The sequence below is a fragment of the Opisthocomus hoazin genome, chromosome 30 (assembly GCF_030867145.1).
Source record: "Opisthocomus hoazin isolate bOpiHoa1 chromosome 30, bOpiHoa1.hap1, whole genome shotgun sequence".
In the NCBI taxonomy this organism is placed as follows: Eukaryota; Metazoa; Chordata; class Aves; order Opisthocomiformes; family Opisthocomidae; genus Opisthocomus; species Opisthocomus hoazin.
The window spans coordinates 1817128-1837393 of record NC_134443.1 but is presented as its reverse complement, the minus strand read 5'-3'; the positions used below and the strand labels follow the sequence as shown (position 1 = coordinate 1837393).

General features: G+C 55.1%; 2 protein-coding genes across 2 annotated transcripts; both read left to right on the top strand.

The window, feature by feature from the left end:
* The first annotated feature begins 867 nt into the window (after positions 1–867).
* On the top strand, positions 868–2768 carry LOC104332910 (uncharacterized). The gene is made up of 2 exons (XM_009938365.2): positions 868–1020; positions 1356–2768. Exons 1-2 carry the CDS (start codon positions 883–885, stop codon positions 2646–2648), a joined length of 1431 nt encoding a protein of 476 aa, XP_009936667.2. The 5' UTR covers positions 868–882; the 3' UTR covers positions 2649–2768.
* A 4580-nt stretch (positions 2769–7348) lies between these two features.
* On the top strand, positions 7349–17248 carry LOC104332912 (uncharacterized). Its single transcript, XM_075445433.1, has 17 exons — positions 7349–7486; positions 7963–9848; positions 9888–9998; positions 10038–11542; positions 11585–11692; positions 11735–12298; positions 12341–12584; positions 12624–12904; positions 12947–13190; positions 13230–13666; positions 13709–13816; positions 13859–14112; positions 14158–14408; positions 14448–15176; positions 15216–15482; positions 15522–15658; positions 15701–17248. Exons 1-17 carry the CDS (start codon positions 7349–7351, stop codon positions 17167–17169), a joined length of 8733 nt encoding a protein of 2910 aa, XP_075301548.1. The 3' UTR covers positions 17170–17248.
* Positions 17249–20266: the final 3018 nt, after the last annotated feature.

The following is a 20266-nucleotide window of genomic DNA, read 5'->3' as shown; positions in this document are numbered from 1 at the left end:
CGTTGCTCGGGCATCACTTTAAATCCTCCAGTGGTAAAAATAGCCTTTTCTGTTAAATTCCTCTGAAGTGTGTCTGCAGGTGGGGCAAGCTTAGGAAGGATCACGTATTAAACCCAGAGAAAAGCATCAGAGCAGAAGTTAATGAGAAAGAGACAAATGAAGACAGGGGCATGACAATGTAATTGGGGTGAGCGACGTTTCGGGTCGCCCCGCTGAAGGGGTGTCTCCTCTGCAAGACGCAGGCTGTGATCCTGAACGGTATATAAGACGCCTGAGAGCTGAGCTGCTCCAGACTGCGCTCCTGAAGCTCAGCGCTCCTCCTCCTCACCCAGGTAAGCCTGGACAGTTTTTACACTGTCTGAGTTAGCTACCAGCGGGAAAGCAGGAGCTTCTGGCCACGAGGATGACCCGGGGGCTGCCACTGCTGAGCTCTCCTAAAGAAAAAATACAAAAAAATAATAAAAGAGATCTGGAATGGCACTACTCCTTGGTTCGTCAGAGACAACCTCCATTCGCAGCTCTGCTCTGCTCCAGAGAAAGCCAAATGGGATTTTCTTCTCTCCTCTCTTACTGGGTGCCCCCAGCCTTTCAGCTCTCGCTGTCCCCCACCTCTCCAGCCATCACCTGCTGGTCTTCACACCCAGCCATCGCTGCAGCTGAGTTTCATTTTTCAGACTTGTTTTCCTGTGAGATCCCTCTTGCTCTCTCTTTCCCTTCCCTTATAGTTTCATTTTATTTGTGCCTTTCTCTGGCTCTTCTTTCCCTCTTTGCCTTTCCAGCTGTGTTGTTTAAGAGGAACTTATCTGAAAACCAAGCAAAAAAAACATAAAAGCCCCATTTTGCCTGTGTTTTTCTTGCAGGCTGCCTCAATCTTGCAGGGAGATGGCTCAGCTCCATGAAAACATCGACAGCATCGTTGCTGCTTTCTACATGTGCGCCAGAAGCGACGGCAACTGCAGCCCCCTGAGCAGGGAGGAGCTGAGGCAGGTCATCGAGCAGGAGTTCGAGGACGCAATGGAGGTGAGGATGGAGCCGGCCGTCGCTGTGCCTTCGGGTTGTAGGGCTGGGATCGGGCATGCCGCGGGGTGGCTAAAGCCATGCACTCCCATGGACAGGACACCTGGCTCCCTGGGAAAGGCACAGATGCCTTCAAAGCCCAGGATTTGCAGGGAAGAGGAGAAGCTGTTCATTCTCCCGGTGCCAGCAGCTTGTAGAGCTCGGTACGGGGAGCAACAGGAGCCACAGTAGCAGAGGGGCCGTGGGGCTGGATTTCTGCCCTGAGACTGCTCAAGTGCTCCTAGAGAAATAACACAAATGGCTCACGGGCTTCTCCAACACCGTCCGTCTCTTTACAGAACCCCCAGGACCCCAAAACTGTCAAGAAGGTGCTGTGCTTCCTGGATGATGACAGCAACTGTAGGGTTGACTTCTGCGAGTTGCTCAGCCTGGCTTTCCGTGTGGCCAAGGCTTGTTACAAGCCGCTACAGCAGCACCAGGCACCAGAAGATGGTCAAGAGCCAACAGCGGAAGAGAAGGCAAGTGGGGAGCAGCCACGGAAGCTGCGCACAGCAGGGAGCGTCTCAAGCAACCAGCAGGTCCCCAACCAGGGTATGAATAATCAGGTCCAGGACACTGAGATGCAGGACCAGGACGACCATCAGACCCAGGAGGGTGAGACACCAGAGCAGGACCAGGACGACCATCAGACCCAGGAGGGTGAGACACCGGAGCAGGACCAGGACGACCATCAGACCCAGGAGGGTGAGACACCGGAGCAGGACCAGGATGACCATCAGACCCCAGAGGGTGAGACACCAGAGCAGGACCAGGCTAACCATCAAACCCAGGAGGGCGAGTCATCAGAGCAGGACCAGGCTAACCATCAAACCCAGGAGGGTGAGACACCGGAGCAGAACCAGGACGACCATCAGACCCCAGAGGGTGAGACACCAGAGCAGGACCAGGCTAACCATCAAACCCAGGAGGGCGAGTCATCAGAGCAGGACCAGGATGACCATCAAACCCAGGAGGGTGAGACACCAGAGCAGGACCAGGCTAACCATCAAACCCAAGAGAGCGAGACACCAGAGCAGGACCAGGACACCCATCAGGATGACGGGACTGATGCACCAGAAGGGGATCCTGAGAGAGGTGATATCCTGGACACTGCCACCCCAGAGCAGGACAGAAATACCCATAAGGCTGAAGAGACCGAGACACCTAAACAGGACCCGAAGACCCACCAGGCCCTAGAAACTGAGGTACCAATTTCAAACCACCATCAGAGCCCAGAGTTGGCATCAGCAAAGCAGGACCTGAATTGTCCCTCTGAGACACGAGGGAGAGACCCAAACAACAAGACCCAGGTCTGCGAGGCCCCTTGGCACAGCCACAACCCCAGCAAGACCCAGAAGCTGCTGCCCCCACAGCCGGATGCAAGCCTGCATTGGGCTCCCAAGCCCCGGGGAATGTGCCACGACCTGGCTTTCCATCAGCTTCCTGAATCCAAGGTGCTGGAGCAGGAGCACAGCGGGGCAGAAGCTCCATCTCGTCCAGCACAACAGCAACAAGACGCTCGCCACCGAAGACAACCCCCTATAGAGCAACAGCTCCTGCAGTCTCTGTATCAGTGGCCACCACAGCAGTAAAGGCTGAAACAAGCTCCTGTCTAAGGGACGGTGTTGCCCCCTGCGAGGAGATACATTCTGTCTGGTCCCACTCTGGTGTTTTGCATTTCTATTTGTCATGTCTTGTCCAATTCCTTATTAGCTCCCCTGGTTCGTACTGAGCTGTGCATGACTAGAGACCTTCCCCCTCGCTCTGTGGTAGGCTGCCTGTGTAAGCAAAGCAATAAAACTGAAGGCAAAATAGCAAACGTCCCGGTGTGTTGCTGCAAGCGGCCCCCAGCCCGGCTCTGAGCAAACAGCCGGGTTGACACGATGCGGTGCAGAGGACCTGAGCGTCCTTCGCTCTCGTGACATACGGCCAGATTGCTCCAGGGTGCGGACGGAGGGGTGGCTGCAGAGATGCAGGCGTGTCTCGGGGGTGGATTGCCTAAAGGAGCTGCTGCCGAGGTGAATCGATCGCTCCCCGTGGGCAGGGATGCGATGTCCCTGCGAAAGGTGTCTTCAGAGGGGGCAGAAGTCCAGATTAACACCACAGCACGGCCGACCTGAACAGATTCCTCACAGCATCCATCTGCTCTGGGTGTTTTTCATGTCTGCTGTGAAAAGAATAAACAGCTGCTTAACACTGAATGGGAGGGATTTGTCCTATTTAACCTCACTTATTAGTAATCTCAGAAGCAAGGGGAATGCGGAGCATGCTATGAAGATCAAAAATCCCTATTAGCTATGGAAGTCTCCAAAGGAAGGGGTAGAGATATAGCAAACACAGGAAAAATGAGGATTCGGGCACATCCAGTCCCAGTAACAACTGGGAGGCCAGAAATAAAAAGCTGACATACAAACTGGGCACAAAGGGAGCCAATCTCAAACTCAGTTTCAGATCAGCCAGCTCGGGGTACGAGGTCCTCAGGCACTTGTCCAAATGTGCACATAGGAATGTGGGTAACTCTGAGGGCATGAGCAGTCCGGTGAAGTCAGTGGGGTTTATTAGGGGGTTCAGACATGCTGGACCACCAGGCAGGCCCAGGACTCGGCATCCCGCAGGGAGGGTGATGCTCAGCCTGTTTTTCACCATGCTATCTTTCACTTGTGACCTATCAGCAAAATCAGCACATGATAAATGTACCCGCACCTCCTGCTCTGTGGCCGGTGACAAGGAGCACACAGAGACCTCACTGGAAAATAAAACGTCATTCCTCTGGGACACCCCAGAATTTCACAATTTTCTAAGTGCTGAATCAGAAGAACCAGTGTTTCAAAACCATGCCCAGCATGTACATCACAAAACTGACTTGGTTTACACGTGCTAATGTCAAAATTAAATGTATTAGACACAAAGTACACCAGTTTGCTCTATTACTGATAAGGCATATTAGCAACGATAAGTTCTGACCTACCTCACGACAGCTGTGGACACGCAATGGGAGAGTCAAGACTTAAATTTCATCGCCTATCTGTCAAAACCCCACTCCATCAGAGGCATTCCTCAAAACATCTCATTTTCCACAGGACTCCATTCTTCTTGTAGAATAGGTGTCAGTTAGACGTTCGTCCAATACCTCTTTGCTTCTTATTAGCTCTGGCTGAGGGTCTAAAATCACCAGACGCAACCATTCCCTTGCAGTTTCCCCTTGGAAAACCAAGCCCTTGGAGAACAGGGGGCTTCAGTGCTGCCAAGAAGGTGCTTTGAAACTCGGCGCTTTGTCCCGGGAACAGGAAAGCAGAGGCAAGCGGGCGAGCACGCCGGCGTGCGCGTGGCCGCAACGTGACGCACGTTTTCCTGCATCGATCCCAAATTCTGCCTGATGGCTTACGCAGCACCCAACCGTCCTGCGCTGCCCCAGCCCCTGCGGGAGGGATTACAGACTGTTATAGGACACCAAGCCGCACTGTAATACTCTAATTTTAATAATAACTCCAATCTACCATAAAATTACAGTTTCCCAAGGGTATTATTATCCCACAGGTGGGGTATAATTTGCACAAGTATAATTTAATCTTGAAAAAAAGCTCAAAAATGAAGTATGGTTAGTAACGATCCTTCGTGCGCACTTGTATGAGTATCCCCAAGGTGTTACCAGCACTAATTAATTAGGCTCCTACACCCAGTATGATCTTACCTTACAGATGGGCCAGATCAGCCACTCAACCAAGGCTGCGTGACAAGTTCATGCTCTGGAGGCTCTCTGCAATGTCTCCGTCACACTTGTCAAGGCAGCATCCTACTTCCAAAAGCAAAAGCAGGGGCCCAGGTGGCACGGCTGGTATCTTCCTTCTTTGCTCTGTGTGCTGGGAGAGTTTGGGGTGAATAAAGGAATCAGTTAGTCTTTCATTAATTTACTGTTAAAAGATTTAAAGAAAGAAGACTGCAGAGGTAATTACAGCAAAAGCTGCCTAGGGCATCTAGATGAAGATTCCACATGAATTGACCTCTCAGCAGAGAGCATTCTGCTTTTATTTTTAATTAAAGATCAAGCAAAGTTGAAATGAAAGTCATTCCTGGAAGACAGCTATGAAAAATGTTTTATCGTGATTTTTCTCAGTGAAATTAATTGCTTATGGAACAGACATTTTCTTGTAAGAAAATTCATTTTGCAAACTGTCCCATTTAAAAATGTTCTGTTTGTGGTTGGGTTTTTTTCCAACAAACCCCCGGATAATATAACCAAAAGGCTCCTTAATAAGAAGTTACCAAAAATGAAACACTCTACAAGGACGCCACACAAGCCAAGACCTGGAGGATTTGGGGATCTTACTGCTGTGCGCCTGAATGTCACCATTTCTGTAGAGCTCAGGCCTTCTGTCCTTCTGTGAGCGAAAGCCAGGCCCAAACACCACTGACCTCAGGCCCACGGCGCTGAAGGAACTGCACAAAAAGCAAAGAAAAATCATCTCTGGTATTGCGGTACCAAGCTCAGGGGCCGTACGGATATCAGCTGTGCCTGATCTGCTCATAGGGAGCTCTGCTACCATCAGCACTTCTGTCCCCATCCTCAGAATTTCATTTTTATGTGTGCATGTGTGTATTATACATATATAAATTCACGCCTATGCAGAGGCACATTTATATAAAAATACACCCTCCCATTAACACATATATACGCTTTATAGCTACTCTACATTTTTTAAAATCTGAAATACAATCAGCCCGTAAAATAACTTTACAGTTTGGATTAGGTGGAACCAGCCAGTGCCTGAATTGCCACATGGCAACTGCTATTTCTAGGTTAAAATGATAGGTAAGGGGATGATAAGTTAAATAACCCGTTTGAGGACGTGAAGGTGCAGCTGGGCTTGGCCAAAGATGAATCAGGACAATGTCCACAAAGGGTGTCTCCTTTCTGCAGCTCTGTCCAGGACCCTATAAAAGCACTCGGGTCCTCCGATCACTCCGCACGGCTTCACAGGAATCCCACTTGATCCCGCTGGCGATTTGGGTAAGTCGCTCCTTTTGAAACGTGCGCTTTGCTGGGCAAGGACCTGTTGCTTCTTTAGGATTCGTGCTGGGTGGCGGCGGCGTTCCTGTCGCAGCGTTTTCGGAGAGTCTTTTGCGTTCGTACCCAGTGAAGCGTTGTTTTGCGTTATTCGGACGCTCGCACGCTGTCGTCGTGCGTCCATGCGTAGAGGCAGCTTTCCTCAAAGGGAAAACAAGAAAGGGAGCCAGGTTTTGTGCCTTACTTTGGTCTGGAGTCAGCTCCCAGCCCGAATGAGCAGACTGGGGACTTTTTCTGTTTTCTACAGAAATACTAGTCCCCAGGATTTCGTGTGCAAAGGTGTGCATGTGTGTTCGTGTGTGTGTGCATGTTACAGAGGCGGCCAGGCAGATGTGGCACAGCTTCCCCAGCTCAAGCTGAGCTGTCAGCACGTGTGTTCGTGTGTGTGTGCATGTTACAGAGGCGGCCGGGCAGACGTGGCACAGCTTCCCCAGCTCAAGCTGAGCTGTCAGCACTGATGTGCCCCATAAGAGCCTTGGGGATCCTGCGAGGAGGAAGGAAGGAGGTGGCATTTGAGGTTTCCAGACACAAAGTTCCAGCAGGAGCATTGCTTTCTGCCAAGCTGATCTCAGTAAAATCAAATAAGTAGCTCTAACCTAGGTGACCTGACAACTCTCTTCTGGCCAAAATCTATTTGCTAATGAACCGACGCTGTAATGAAAGCTTTATCAATTGTTTTGCATTACTACTGGTCACAGGAGCATCAGCCACAGGGCTTGTTTTAGCTCCCTGTAAGCACTCTGTCTGTCTTGGACACAGCCAGATCTTGCCTCAGGCCATGCCAGTGCTGCATTAGATGTCCTCTAACCTGCTTCACAGAAGCTGGAGTATCTCAGTGCCAGGCAGACAGCAGCGTGGGTCCTGGAAACGCAGTTGCCCAGTATCGCCCCATGGGGATGGGTTCTTGGGGCATCTCTTGAGTCACCGTCCCCAGTCCCCTCCCTGCGATCCACAAACGCAGGCACCCCGCCATCCCCTATCAAACGTCATTCAAATACGTCAGTAGACAAGTTGGACGACACTCCCCATCCCACTAAAACCCCTAAGCATTTGAAGTTCTTCCCAGGCCTCTGGTGAAACAGAGCTCGCCATGGCACCCAGTATCCCATTAATGCACGCAGCCTGACCCCAGCAATTCTTCCCCCTCTTTTCATGTGCAGAGGCAAGAGAATCTCCTGTCCTTAGGTCTGCTCCTTTTCTTGCAGGCTTGCTTGAATCTGCAGGAAGATGTCTCACCTCTTAGACAGCATTTTCACCATCACTAGCATCTTTCACAAACATGCAACGGAAGATGGAGACTCCTTCTACCTCAGCCGAAGGAAGATGAAAGAGTTCATCCAGACGGAGTTTGCAGATGTCATAACCGTGAGTGCTGCTGCGAGGGGGAGGGCTTGGGGCCAAGACTGGAGTGCAAGGACTGCAAATTCTCCTTGCGGAGAGGGAATGATTCTTATGACAGTGGGATGAGGAGGCTTTCACCAAAGGGGAGCAGCAGTAGCGTTCCTTTGCACTGACTGCTTCGACCCATTTTGTCACGAGCAAATGGGCAAAAGCTGGAAAATGAACTGATGGGAGGTCTGGTATTCTTTCAAACATAGGCAGGAAATGCATCCAGTAGAGGATACATCATACCCCAAAGAGAAGTGTGCTGGTTAGCTGCAGTCAGGGAATAACCAGGAAAAAGGAGAATGAAGACAAGGAGTTGTTTTTGAGCTATAAAAGTGAAGGTGTGCGAGACGGAAGGAGAAAAGATTGCAACTGTACCTCTCTTTGCATTTGTTTGTCACGGAGCAGGAAGGCTAAAATCCCTTTTGTGTTTCCCTGTGTGTGTTTCCTTGCAGAAGCCGCATGACCCTCAGACGATTGACAAGATTCTGCACTTTCTGGAGTGGGATGGTGATGGGAAAATAGATTTTAATGAGTTCCTGCTTTTGCTGTTCAGAGCAGCAAGGGCATGCTACTGGTACCTGCCGAGGGGACCACGCCTTCTGCAAAGAACAAAGCTGACAACCAGTGGCAAATCACTCCAAGAGCCTGAAATTGGGAACAGAGGGAGCCGTCGGCAGCTCCAGGAGGAGGAACGACAAACCTGTGAGAGCAATCATTACCCCCACTGTGAACCAGAACTGCAACGAGCCAACAGGGTCAATGATCTTGAAACACTAGAAAAAACAAAGAGTCATCACCAGCAACAGAAAACACTCAGCAGAAACGATGTAAAACAAAGCAGCGAGCTGGGGGAGCCAATCCCTCAGGTATACAAAGAACGAAGCCAAGAGCCATGCGACAAACAGAACAGCCAGAGAAGACGTCAGCCACCAGAGCCAGACAGACGAAGAGATGCACAACACTGCAAGCGCGGCAGCTTGCAAGCACATGAGCCCGGACCGCAGGTAGATGAGAGGCAAAATGACGAGGGCCCTCAGCCAGAACAACTGGCAGACGTGAGGAGTCGCAGCCAGACCTCCGAACCTCAACCACAGCCAAACCAGTGGAGTAGGCATCAGCCAAATGAGTCACCACTACCAGCATATGATCAAAAAAATCAGCGGCCACAAGAAGCAGATAGAGGAAGTCACAATAAGGCACGTAAGCCTGAATTACTCAGAGAAGAGAGAAGCCATTACCACCTACATAAGCTGGAACAAAAACCACTTAAACAAAGCCACCACCAGCCACATGAGCCTGAATGCCTGGACTCAAGACTGCCACATCAATCATACATACAAGAACCGCTAGAACTTGACCTCAGGTACTATGACACCTTTGAGCTAGAAAGAGGTATCTATAAACAAGAGAAGAACCAAGAATATGAGCTTGAAAATACAGAAAGTAAGAGAGGAAACCATCAGGCTCAACAATGGGAGGAACAAGATGATGGAACGAGGAAAAAATCCATGCAAGAGAGGATGATCAGCCACCAAAGAGCACTGGAGCTAGAGATCTATGAGAGCCAAAACCATAGCCAAAAGTCCGGGGAACTGGAACCGCATGATGACGTGGACAGGAGGGACCGTCCCTGCGAGCCTCAACACGATGGAAGGAGACAGCACGACTCAATGAGGTATGAAAGGACACGAGAGACCGCAGCAGCAGAAGCAGACGTGAGGATCCAGCACGTGTCCCGGGAACTGGAGCCACGTGACGACGTGGACAGGAGGGACGGTTCCCACCAGCCTGAAGACGATGGAAGGAGACAACGTGACTCACTGAGGTATGAAAGGACACGAGAGACCACAGCAGCAGAAGCAGAAGCAGACGTGAGGATCCAGCGCGTGTCCCGGGAACTGGAGCCGTGTGACGACGTGGACAGGAGGGACCGTCCCTGCGAGCCTGAAGATGATGGAAGGAGACAACGTGACTCACTGAGGTATGAAAGGGCACGAGAGACCGCAGCAGCAGAAGCAGACGTGAGGATCCAGCGCGTGTCCCGGGAAGTGGAGCCGTGTGACGACGTGGACAGGAGGGACCGTCCCTGCGAGCCTGAAGACGATGGAAGGAGACAACGTGACTCACTGAGGTATGAAAGGACACGAGAGACCGCAGCAGCAGAAGCAGACGTGAGGATCCAGCGCGTGTCCCGGGAACTGGAGCTGCGTGACGACGTGGACAGGAGGGACGGTCCCTGTGAGCCTGAGGACGATGGCAGGAGACAACGTGACTCACTGAGATATGAAAGGACACGAGAGACCGCAGCAGCAGAAGCAGACGTGAGGATCCAGCGTGTGTCCAGGGAACTAGGGCCATGCGACGACGTGGACAGGAGGGACCGTCCCTGCGAGCCTCAAGACGATGGCAGGAGACAACGTGACTCACTGAGGTATGAAAGGACACGAGAGACCGCAGCAGCAGAAGCAGACGTGAGGATCCAGCGCGTGTCCCGGGAACTGGAGCCGCGTGACGACGTGGACAGGAGGGACCGTCCCTGTGAGCCTGAGGACGATGGCAGGAGACAACGTGACTCACTGAGATATGAAAGGACACGAGAGACCGCAGTAGCAGAAGCAGACGTGAGGATCCAGCGCGTGTCCCGAGAACTGGAGCCACGTGACGACGTGGACAGGACGGACCGTTCCCACCAGCCTGAAGACGATGGAAGGAGACAACGTGACTCACTGAGGTATGAAAGGACACGAGAGACTGCAGCAGCAGAAGCAGAAGCAGACGTGAGGATCCAGCGCGTGTCCCGGGAACTGGAGCCGCGTGACGACGTGGACAGGAGGGACCGTTCCCGCCAGCCTGAAGACGATGGAAGGAGACAACGTGACTCACTGAGATATGAAAGGACACGAGAGACTGCAGTAGCAGAAGCAGACGTGAGGAATCAGCGTGTGTCCCGGGAACTGGAGCTGCGTAACGACGTGGACAGGAGGGACCGTCCCTGTGAGCCTGAGGACGATGGCAGGAGACAACGTGACTCACTGAGATATGAAAGGACACGAGAGACCGCAGTAGCAGAAGCAGACGTGAGGATCCAGCGCGTGTCCCGAGAACTGGAGCCACGTGACGACGTGGACAGGACGGACCGTTCCCACCAGCCTGAAGACGATGGAAGGAGACAACGTGACTCACTGAGGTATGAAAGGACACGAGAGACTGCAGCAGCAGAAGCAGAAGCAGACGTGAGGATCCAGCGCGTGTCCCGGGAACTGGAGCTGCGTGACGACGTGGACAGGAGGGACCGTCCCTGCGAGCCTCAAGACGATGGAAGGAGACAACGTGACTCACTGAGGTATGAAAGGACACGAGAGACTGCAGCAGCAGCAGCAGAAGCAGACGTGAGGATCCAGCGCGTGTCCCGGGAACTGGAGCCGCGTGACGACGTGGACAGGAGGGACCGTTCACGCCAGCCTGAAGACGATGGAAGGAGACAACGTGACTCACTGAGATATGAAAGGACACGAGAGACCGCAGCAGCAGAAGCAGACGTGAGGATCCAGCGCATGTCCCGGGAACTGGAGCCGCGAGATGATGTGGACAGAAGGGACCATCCCTGCGAGCCTGAAGACGATGGAAGGAGACAACGTGACTCACTGAGGTATGAAAGGACACGAGAGACCGCAGCAGCAGAAGCAGACGTGAGGATCCAGCGCGTGTCCCGGGAACTGGAGCCACATGACGACGTGGACAGGAGGGACTGTTCCCACCAGCCTGAAGACGATGGAAGGAGACAACGTGACTCACTGAGGTATGAAAGGACACGAGAGACCGCAGCAGCAGAAGCAGACGTGAGGATCCAGCGCGTGTCCCGGGAACTGGAGCTGCGTGACGACGTGGACAGGAGGGACGGTTCCCACCAGCCTGAAGACGATGGAAGGAGACAACGTGACTCACTGAGGTATGAAAGGACACGAGAGACAACAGCAGCAGAAGCAGAAGCAGACGTGAGGATCCAGCGCGTGTCCCGGGAACTGGAGCCGTGTGACGACGTGGACAGGAGGGACCGTCCCTGCGAGCCTCAAGACGATGGAAGGAGACAACGTGACTCACTGAGGTATGAAAGGGCACGAGAGACCGCAGCAGCAGAAGCAGACGTGAGGATCCAGCGCGTGTCCCGGGAACCGGAGCTGCGTGATGACGTGGACAGGAGGGACCGTCCCTGCGAGCCTCAAGACGATGGAAGGAGACAACGTGACTCACTGAGGTATGAAAGGACACGAGAGACCGCAGCAGCAGCAGCAGAAGCAGACGTGAGGATCCAGCGCGTGTCCCGAGAACTAGAGCCACGTGACGACGTGGACAGGACGGACCGTTCCCACCAGCCTGAAGACGATGGCAGGAGACAACGTGACTCACTGAGATATGAAAAGACACGAGAGACCGCAGCAGCAGAAGCAGACGTGAGGATCCAGCGCGTGTCCCGGGAACTGGAGCCGCGTGACGACGTGGACAGGAGGGACCGTCCCTGCGGGCCTGAAGACCATGGCAGGAGACAACGTGACTCACTGACGTATGAAAGGACACGAGATACCGCAGCAGCAGAAGCAGACGTGAGGATCCAGCGCGTGTCCCGGGAACTAGAGCCACGTGACGACGTGGACATGAGGGACCGTTCACGCCAGCCTGAAGACGATGGAAGGAGACAACGTGACTCACTGAGGTATGAAAGGACACAAGAGACCGCAGAAGCAGAAGCAGACGTGAGGATCCAGCACGTGTCCCGGGAACTGGAGCCACGTGACGATGTGGACAGGAGGGACCGTCCCTGCGAGCCTCAAGACGATGCAAGGAGACAACGTGACTCACTGAGGTATGAAAGGACACGAGAGACCGCAGCAGCAGAAGCAGAAGCAGACGTGAGGATCCAGCGCGTGTCCCGGGAACCGGAGCTGCGTGATGACGTGGACAGGAGGGACCGTTCCCGCCAGCCTGAAGACGATGGAAGGAGACAACGTGACTCACTGAGGTATGAAAGGACACGAGAGACCGCAGCAGCAGAAGCAGACGTGAGGATCCAGCGCATGTCCCGGGAACTGGAGCCGCGAGATGATGTGGACAGAAGGGACCATCCCTGCGAGCCTGAAGACGATGGAAGGAGACAACGTGACTCACTGAGGTATGAAAGGACACGAGAGACCGCAGCAGCAGAAGCAGACGTGAGGATCCAGCGCGTGTCCCGGGAACTGGAGCCACATGACGACGTGGACAGGAGGGACTGTTCCCACCAGCCTGAAGACGATGGAAGGAGACAACGTGACTCACTGAGGTATGAAAGGACACGAGAGACCGCAGCAGCAGAAGCAGACGTGAGGATCCAGCGCGTGTCCCGGGAACTGGAGCTGCGTGACGACGTGGACAGGAGGGACGGTTCCCACCAGCCTGAAGACGATGGAAGGAGACAACGTGACTCACTGAGGTATGAAAGGACACGAGAGACAACAGCAGCAGAAGCAGAAGCAGACGTGAGGATCCAGCGCGTGTCCCGGGAACTGGAGCCGTGTGACGACGTGGACAGGAGGGACCGTCCCTGCGAGCCTCAAGACGATGGAAGGAGACAACGTGACTCACTGAGGTATGAAAGGACACGAGAGACCGCAGCAGCAGAAGCAGACGTGAGGATCCAGCGCGTGTCCCGGGAACCGGAGCTGCGTGATGACGTGGACAGGAGGGACCGTCCCTGCGAGCCTCAAGACGATGGAAGGAGACAACGTGACTCACTGAGGTATGAAAGGACACGAGAGACCGCAGCAGCAGCAGCAGAAGCAGACGTGAGGATCCAGCGCGTGTCCCGAGAACTAGAGCCACGTGACGACGTGGACAGGACGGACCGTTCCCACCAGCCTGAAGACGATGGCAGGAGACAACGTGACTCACTGAGATATGAAAAGACACGAGAGACCGCAGCAGCAGAAGCAGACGTGAGGATCCAGCGCGTGTCCCGGGAACTGGAGCCGCGTGACGACGTGGACAGGAGGGACCGTCCCTGCGAGCCTGAAGACCATGGCAGGAGACAACGTGACTCACTGACGTATGAAAGGACACGAGATACCGCAGCAGCAGAAGCAGACGTGAGGATCCAGCGCGTGTCCCGGGAACTAGAGCCACGTGACGACGTGGACATGAGGGACCGTTCACGCCAGCCTGAAGACGATGGAAGGAGACAACGTGACTCACTGAGGTATGAAAGGACACAAGAGACCGCAGAAGCAGAAGCAGACGTGAGGATCCAGCACGTGTCCCGGGAACTGGAGCCACGTGACGATGTGGACAGGAGGGACCGTCCCTGCGAGCCTCAAGACGATGCAAGGAGACAACGTGACTCACTGAGGTATGAAAGGACACGAGAGACCGCAGCAGCAGAAGCAGAAGCAGACGTGAGGATCCAGCGCGTGTCCCGAGAACTGGAGCTGCGTGACGACGTGGACAGGAGGGACCGTTCCCGCCAGCCTGAAGACGATGGAAGGAGACAACGTGACTCACTGAGGTATGAAAGGACACGAGAGACCGCAGCAGCAGAAGCTGACGTGAGGATCCAGCGTGTGTCCCGGGAAGTGGAGCCGCGTGATGATGTGGACAGAAGGGACCGTCCCTGCGAGCCTCAAGACGATGCAAGGAGACAACGTGACTCACTGAGGTATGAAAGGGCACGAGAGACCGCAGCAGCAGAAGCAGAAGCAGACGTGAGGATCCAGCGCGTGTCCCGAGAACTGGAGCCGCGTGACGACGTGGACAGGAGGGACCGTCCCTGCGAGCCTCAAGACGATGCAAGGAGACAACGTGACTCACTGAGGTATGAAAGGACACGAGAGACCGCAGCAGCAGAAGCAGACGTGAGGATCCAGCGCGTGTCCCGAGAACTGGAGCTGCGTGACGACGTGGACAGGAGGAACCGTCCCTGCGAGCCTGAAGACGATGGAAGGAGACAACGTGACTCACAGGGGTATGAAAGGACACGAGAGACCGCAGTAGCAGTAGCAGAAGCAGACGTGAGGATCCAGCGCGTGTCCCGAGAACTGGAGCCACCTGACGATGTGGACAGGAGGGACCGTTCCCACCAGCCTGAAGACGATGGAAGGAGACAACGTGACTCACAGGGGTATGAAAGGACACGAGAGACTGCAGCAGCAGAAGCAGAAGCAGATGTGAGGATCCAGCGCGTGTCCCGAGAACTGGAGCCGCGTGACGACGTGGACAGGAGGGACCGTTCCCGCCAGCCTGAAGACCGTGGCAGGAGACAACATGACTCACTGAGGTATGAAAGGGCACGAGAGACCGCAGCAGCAGAAGCAGACGTGAGGATCCAGCGCGTGTCCCGGGAAGTGGAGCCGCGAGATGATGTGGACAGGAGGGACCGTCCCTGCGAGCCTGAAGACGATGGAAGGAGACAACGTGACTCACAGGGGTATGAAAGGACACGAGAGACCGCAGTAGCAGAAGCAGAAGCAGATGTGAGGATCCAGCGCGTGTCCCGGGAACTGGAGCCGCGTGACGACGTGGACAGGAGGGACCGTTCCCGCCAGCCTGAAGACGATGGAAGGAGACAACGTGACTCACTGAGGTATGAAAGGACACGAGAGACCGCAGCAGCAGAAGTAGACGTGAGGATCCAGCGTGTGTCCCGGGAAGTGGAGCCGCGTGATGATGTGGACAGAAGGGACCGTCCCTGCGAACCTGAAGACGATGGAAGGAGACAACGTGACTCACAGGGGTATGAAAGGACACGAGAGACCGCAGTAGCAGAAGCAGAAGCAGATGTGAGGATCCAGCGCATGTCCCGAGAACTGGAGCCGCGTGACGACGTGGACAGGAGGGACCGTTCCCGCCAGCCTGAAGACGATGGAAGGAGACAACGTGACTCACTGAGGTATGAAAGGACACGAGAGACCGCAGCAGCAGAAGCAGACGTGAGGATCCAGCGCGTGTCCCAGGAACTGGAGCCACGTGACGACGTGGACATGAGGGACCGTTCACGCCAGCCTGAAGACAATGGAAGGAGACAACGTGACTCACTGAGGTATGAAAGGACACGAGAGACCGCAGCAGCAGAAGCAGAAGCAGACGTGAGGATCCAGCGCGTGTCCCGAGAACTGGAGCTGCGTGACGACGTGGACAGGACGGACCGTCCCTGCGAGCCTCAAGACGATGGCAGGAGACAACGTGACTCACTGAGGTATGAAAGGACACGAGAGACCGCAGCAGCAGAAGCAGATGTGAGGATCCAGCACGTGTCCCGGAAAGTGGAGCCACGTGATGATGTGGACAGGAGGGACCGTCCCTGCGAGCCTCAAGATGATGGAAGGAGACAACGTGACTCACTGAGGTATGAAAGGACACGAGAGACCGCAGCAGCAGAAACAGAAGCAGACGTGAGGATCCAGCACGTGTCCCGGAAAGTGGAGCCGCGAGATGATGTGGACAGGAGGGACCGTCCCTGCGAGCATGAAGTCGATGAAAGGTCACATGAGCCATGTCACAGAACCGCTTGCGAGCCCTCAGATGACCAAGAACGGAGGAACCACAGACTTTTACACGAGGAAGAAGCACGTGAGCCTAACAGGTGCTGGACACAAGAGGATGAAGGACGACTGCACGAGAAGAGCCTCTACCAAACCGTGGAGGTTGATAACAGAGACCTCTGCCCACCAGGAGAGCAGACATCTGTCACTGACATGAGGGTCCTTTATATCCCTGCTGAGCCCAATGTACAGCCAGCGGTGCGGGTCCTCCCTCAGTCCTGCGAGCCTCAGACCATTGCATACTTGATCCACGTGATCCAGAATTTGAATGATCCTGACGCTACAACCTACGAGATTGTCTGCCACCAGCCCCACGACCTGGGGCAGCCTGTCTATGTGAAGAAGTGCTATGTGTCACCCCAGCCACCAGCAGTGCTGTGTGACCGGAGCAGCCAGCCAGAGTCACGAGCCCAGAGCGATGAGAGAGAACCAGGGGAGCCTGAAGCACCACGGCAGGAGGGCACACCAGCTTCCAGCTCCCAGGAAAACACAGGGGATCTCGATGAGCCACAGGAGAGGTCTGAAACAGGGGTGAAGGAAGGGGCTCAACTGGTTTCTGCCTCCGAGCCGGATGGTGTTAAGGATGACCATGGCCGGGCAGAGCCCAATGAGGACAGGAGGGATAGCCAGCACCCCAAGATGCCTGACACAGAAGAGAAGGAGGATCAGCCCCAGGAAGATGGATCAAAAGCTGCCAGGGAGGGGGTCCCGCAGGAGCCTGAATCCAGCTGCCAGGTGAGTGAGCGTGAGGACACAGAGGCCAAGAGCTGCCCACCTCTGTCCCAGGCTCCAGAGCCACGGGAAGCTTGTGAGCTGGGCTGGCAAGCTGTGGACGAGAGCCGTCCCAAGCCATCCCGGAGAGATGAATCCAGCCCCTGCCATGAGAATGCAGAGCTTTCCCCACCGGAGAAGAGCCGCCAGCCACCTCAGAAGGAGAACAGCAAGAAGAGCCCCCGGCAAGTGAGCGATGCCGAGCCTCAATGGGAGCAGGAACAACTTGTTTGCACCAAGCAGAGCCAGGGCCCTCCTGGACCCCCGGTCTCGCAGGAGGCACCGAGCTGTCCTGTCGGGGATGAAGCCAAGGCATCTTAAGGGGAAGTCCTCTCCTTGGAGCTGGTGGGGCTTCTCCAAGTCTGTTGAGGATCACTTCTGCTCTCTGCTTTCAGCTTCGGATGTTCTCACGTGGTGGCACAGAAGTGTTAGACAAAAAAAGGGTTAAGGGGGTGCTCTGTGAGGGTGTCAAGTGGGTTTGGGGGTTTTGCATCTAACAAATCCGCAGCAGCTAGGTAGGCAGGGAGTTAGTGCAGGATCTGCAGCTTCTGCCTTCCCGCGTTATGGCTGTCCACCTTGATGTGGTATGTAGTCACTTCTCTGCTCTACCTGGATTCCTTGGGTCTGTTCTTTATGTCCCCGCCATCTCTTCTACCCTGTGGCCTGCCTGTTCTGCGTCTCACTGTGTTCATGTCTCCCGAGCCCTGCGACGGGCTCTCCTGGCAGCTGCTGCTGTGCAATGCAATGCAATGCAAAAAAAAAAAAGAAAGAAAAAAGAAAAATCCCAGTAACTCAGTCATACTACTTCAGTGGTGCCCAGTGACAGGACAAGGGGCAATGGGCACAAACTGAGGCACAGGAAGTTCCATCTGAACATGAGGAAGAACTTCTTCCCTCTGAGGGTGACGGAGCCCTGGCCCAGGCTGCCCAGGGAGGCTGTGGAGTCTCCTTCTCTGGAGATATTCCAGCCCCGCCTGGACAAGGTCCTGTGCAGCCTGCTCTGGGTGACCCTGCTTGGGCAGGGGGGTTGGACTGGGTGACCCACAGAGGTCCCTTCCAACCCCTACTATTCTGTGATTCTGTGATTCTGGGGCCTGAAAATCCTCGAGGCTGGGGAAAAAACCCACTTTTGTAGACTCAGTGGTTTTGATTACACCTTTCTGCTCCCCTTACAGCCGAGCAGAACCCCAGCTCCAGCCTCAGGGAGGCTTTGAGGCAGCTGAGTTGTGCTGTAGTTACTGCAGGGTAACGGTGGCGGGCTGGGGGGGTCTCTTTCTTCTTCGCACTGATGTATTGCATGAAAAATCTGAATAAATAGCTGATGACTGCACTGACCGCTGCCATTCTTCAGTTTTGCATCAGATTTCTACCAGGGCCTCAGCCTGGTGGGAGGGTGTCCCAGTTCAGATCACACATTCCTCCCAATCCCAGGCACTTAATCCAGACAGGGGCTGCTGGCAATCCCACCAAATCCCCCCCGCTACACGTCTGGGAGCCCACACACCTCTCAAACTCGGGCCCTCACTACTGACCTGCACGATTGCAGGGGCTCCCATCCATCGCAGCCCGCACATGCCGTGGTCGGAGACCCACACAGGGACCTGCGGATGTGCCCGCGCATTCCGGCTTTCACGGCAGGCGTGCACTACGGGGAGAGCCAGCAGAGCAAAGCTATCCAGATGCACGTTTTCCTGGCCACGTGCACCCCTGTGCCTTTTCTCCAGGGCTGCCCCATACCTGGGCCCTTACCTGGATCCTCAGCCAGGAGAGAGGCAGCAGCACAGCATGGGAAACGCACCGAATCTCTCACATGGTGCATGAGGCTGGAGATGGAGAGATCCATGACTCTCCCTGGAGAAAACCAGATTTTATTCACTTTTCTTTCCCTTGAGCAAGCGAGAACCAGTTCCCTCAGCAGCAGATGGGGCTGCAATTCTGGAAGAAGACAGAGAGAGAGAGAGAGAAGTGAGGACAAGCCCAGCACCATCTGCGTCTTGCTCTTAAACACAACCAGAGCCCGCTGGCTGGTAACGGGGCTGGCCAGGAGGAGCAAGGACATCTCAGGTCCACCACAGCCTGACGCAGGCTCAGAGGGGCTTCTCGCTCTCCAAGCCACAGCCACCATCCTGCGATGTTTCGAACCTGGTTCCGGGGGAACTCGGAAGGGTCCATCCCAGCCAGGGGCAGGCGGATGCATGGGGCGATGCTCTCCGCAATGCCCCCGTCGCGCACGTGACAGTCTCGGTGACCAACACATGGCAGCACAGATGGTCTGTCTGCAACCAGGGCCAAAGCCTGGACTGCAAACACACACAGCAGCAGCAAGAAGCAGAAACCTCCCGAAATCCCCATGACTCCCTCTGGGATTTGCTTTTGCAAAGGGGCAAACAACACTCCTCCCTCTGACCAGCTGACATTTTACTGTTTAGGAAGCACAGGGGAGTCTGCAAAATGCAGGTGGAGTTGCAAAATGCAAGAAGAGCAACAGGCTTCCCGCCCTCAGCCCCCGGGGTTGGAAAAGCCTTTTGATAAATCATAACTGGACTGAACACGGACTGAACTGTTTCCAGTTTGGGAGGGGTTGGATGGAAGGGGGGAGAAGTACTTTTTCCCCAATACATTGGGAAAAAAAAGGAGAGTTTGGGTGCAGGAAATTGGGGCAAGGAAGGAAAAGAGACCGGGGACGGTTGTCCCCCCGATTTACTGCTTCCTTTCCCAGGCTCTACGCCAAGTCAGCCTCCAGCAGGATTTCCCAAAGAGCCCCGTCCCCGGAAGCTGTCCCAGACCCCAGAGCACATCCCGGCTCCCGCGCAGCTTTTGGGGAACCACAGCAGCGCCCAGGGCTGGGAGCCACGGGGAAATCCGGCCCTGGGATTCCGCGTCAGCGCCCGTCGCAAGGGCGTGGAGACGGGTGCCGTAACCACGGGACGGCGGTGCAAACACGGGTGAGCGCCACGTGTCCGAGCAGCTCCCCTGGCTCCCGCCAGACGGGGAATCATAACCCCACGTGCTGGGTTCTGAGCAGCTCCCATCCTCTCTGCTCTGAGCTACTTGGGCACCTTTGCCTTTCTGGGTGCCTTTTGGGTGCCTCCCGTCCCTCCTCCACCTCTGTTTCTCCCTGTTTCAGCCCTCCAGGGTCTCTCGCTCTGCAGCAGCACGAGAGCGGTCAGCCCCGGCGGGGAGCTCAGATCAGCACTGCTGGGGACAAATCCTGGCTGCAGCCAGCTCCCAGCGCAGCACCCCAGCCCCATGGGGCTGCCTCCCCCCTTTCACAACGTGAGAAGGTGACAAGGTGTTACCAGCCAAGTTGCGCAGGTGGGACCGGTCAGGGTGGCAGGGGACAGGCAGCAGCTGAACCCAGGGGTGGGCAGCCCCAGCTGCGTCGGCAGGGGACCACTGCCTGCTCTCCTGCGCCTGC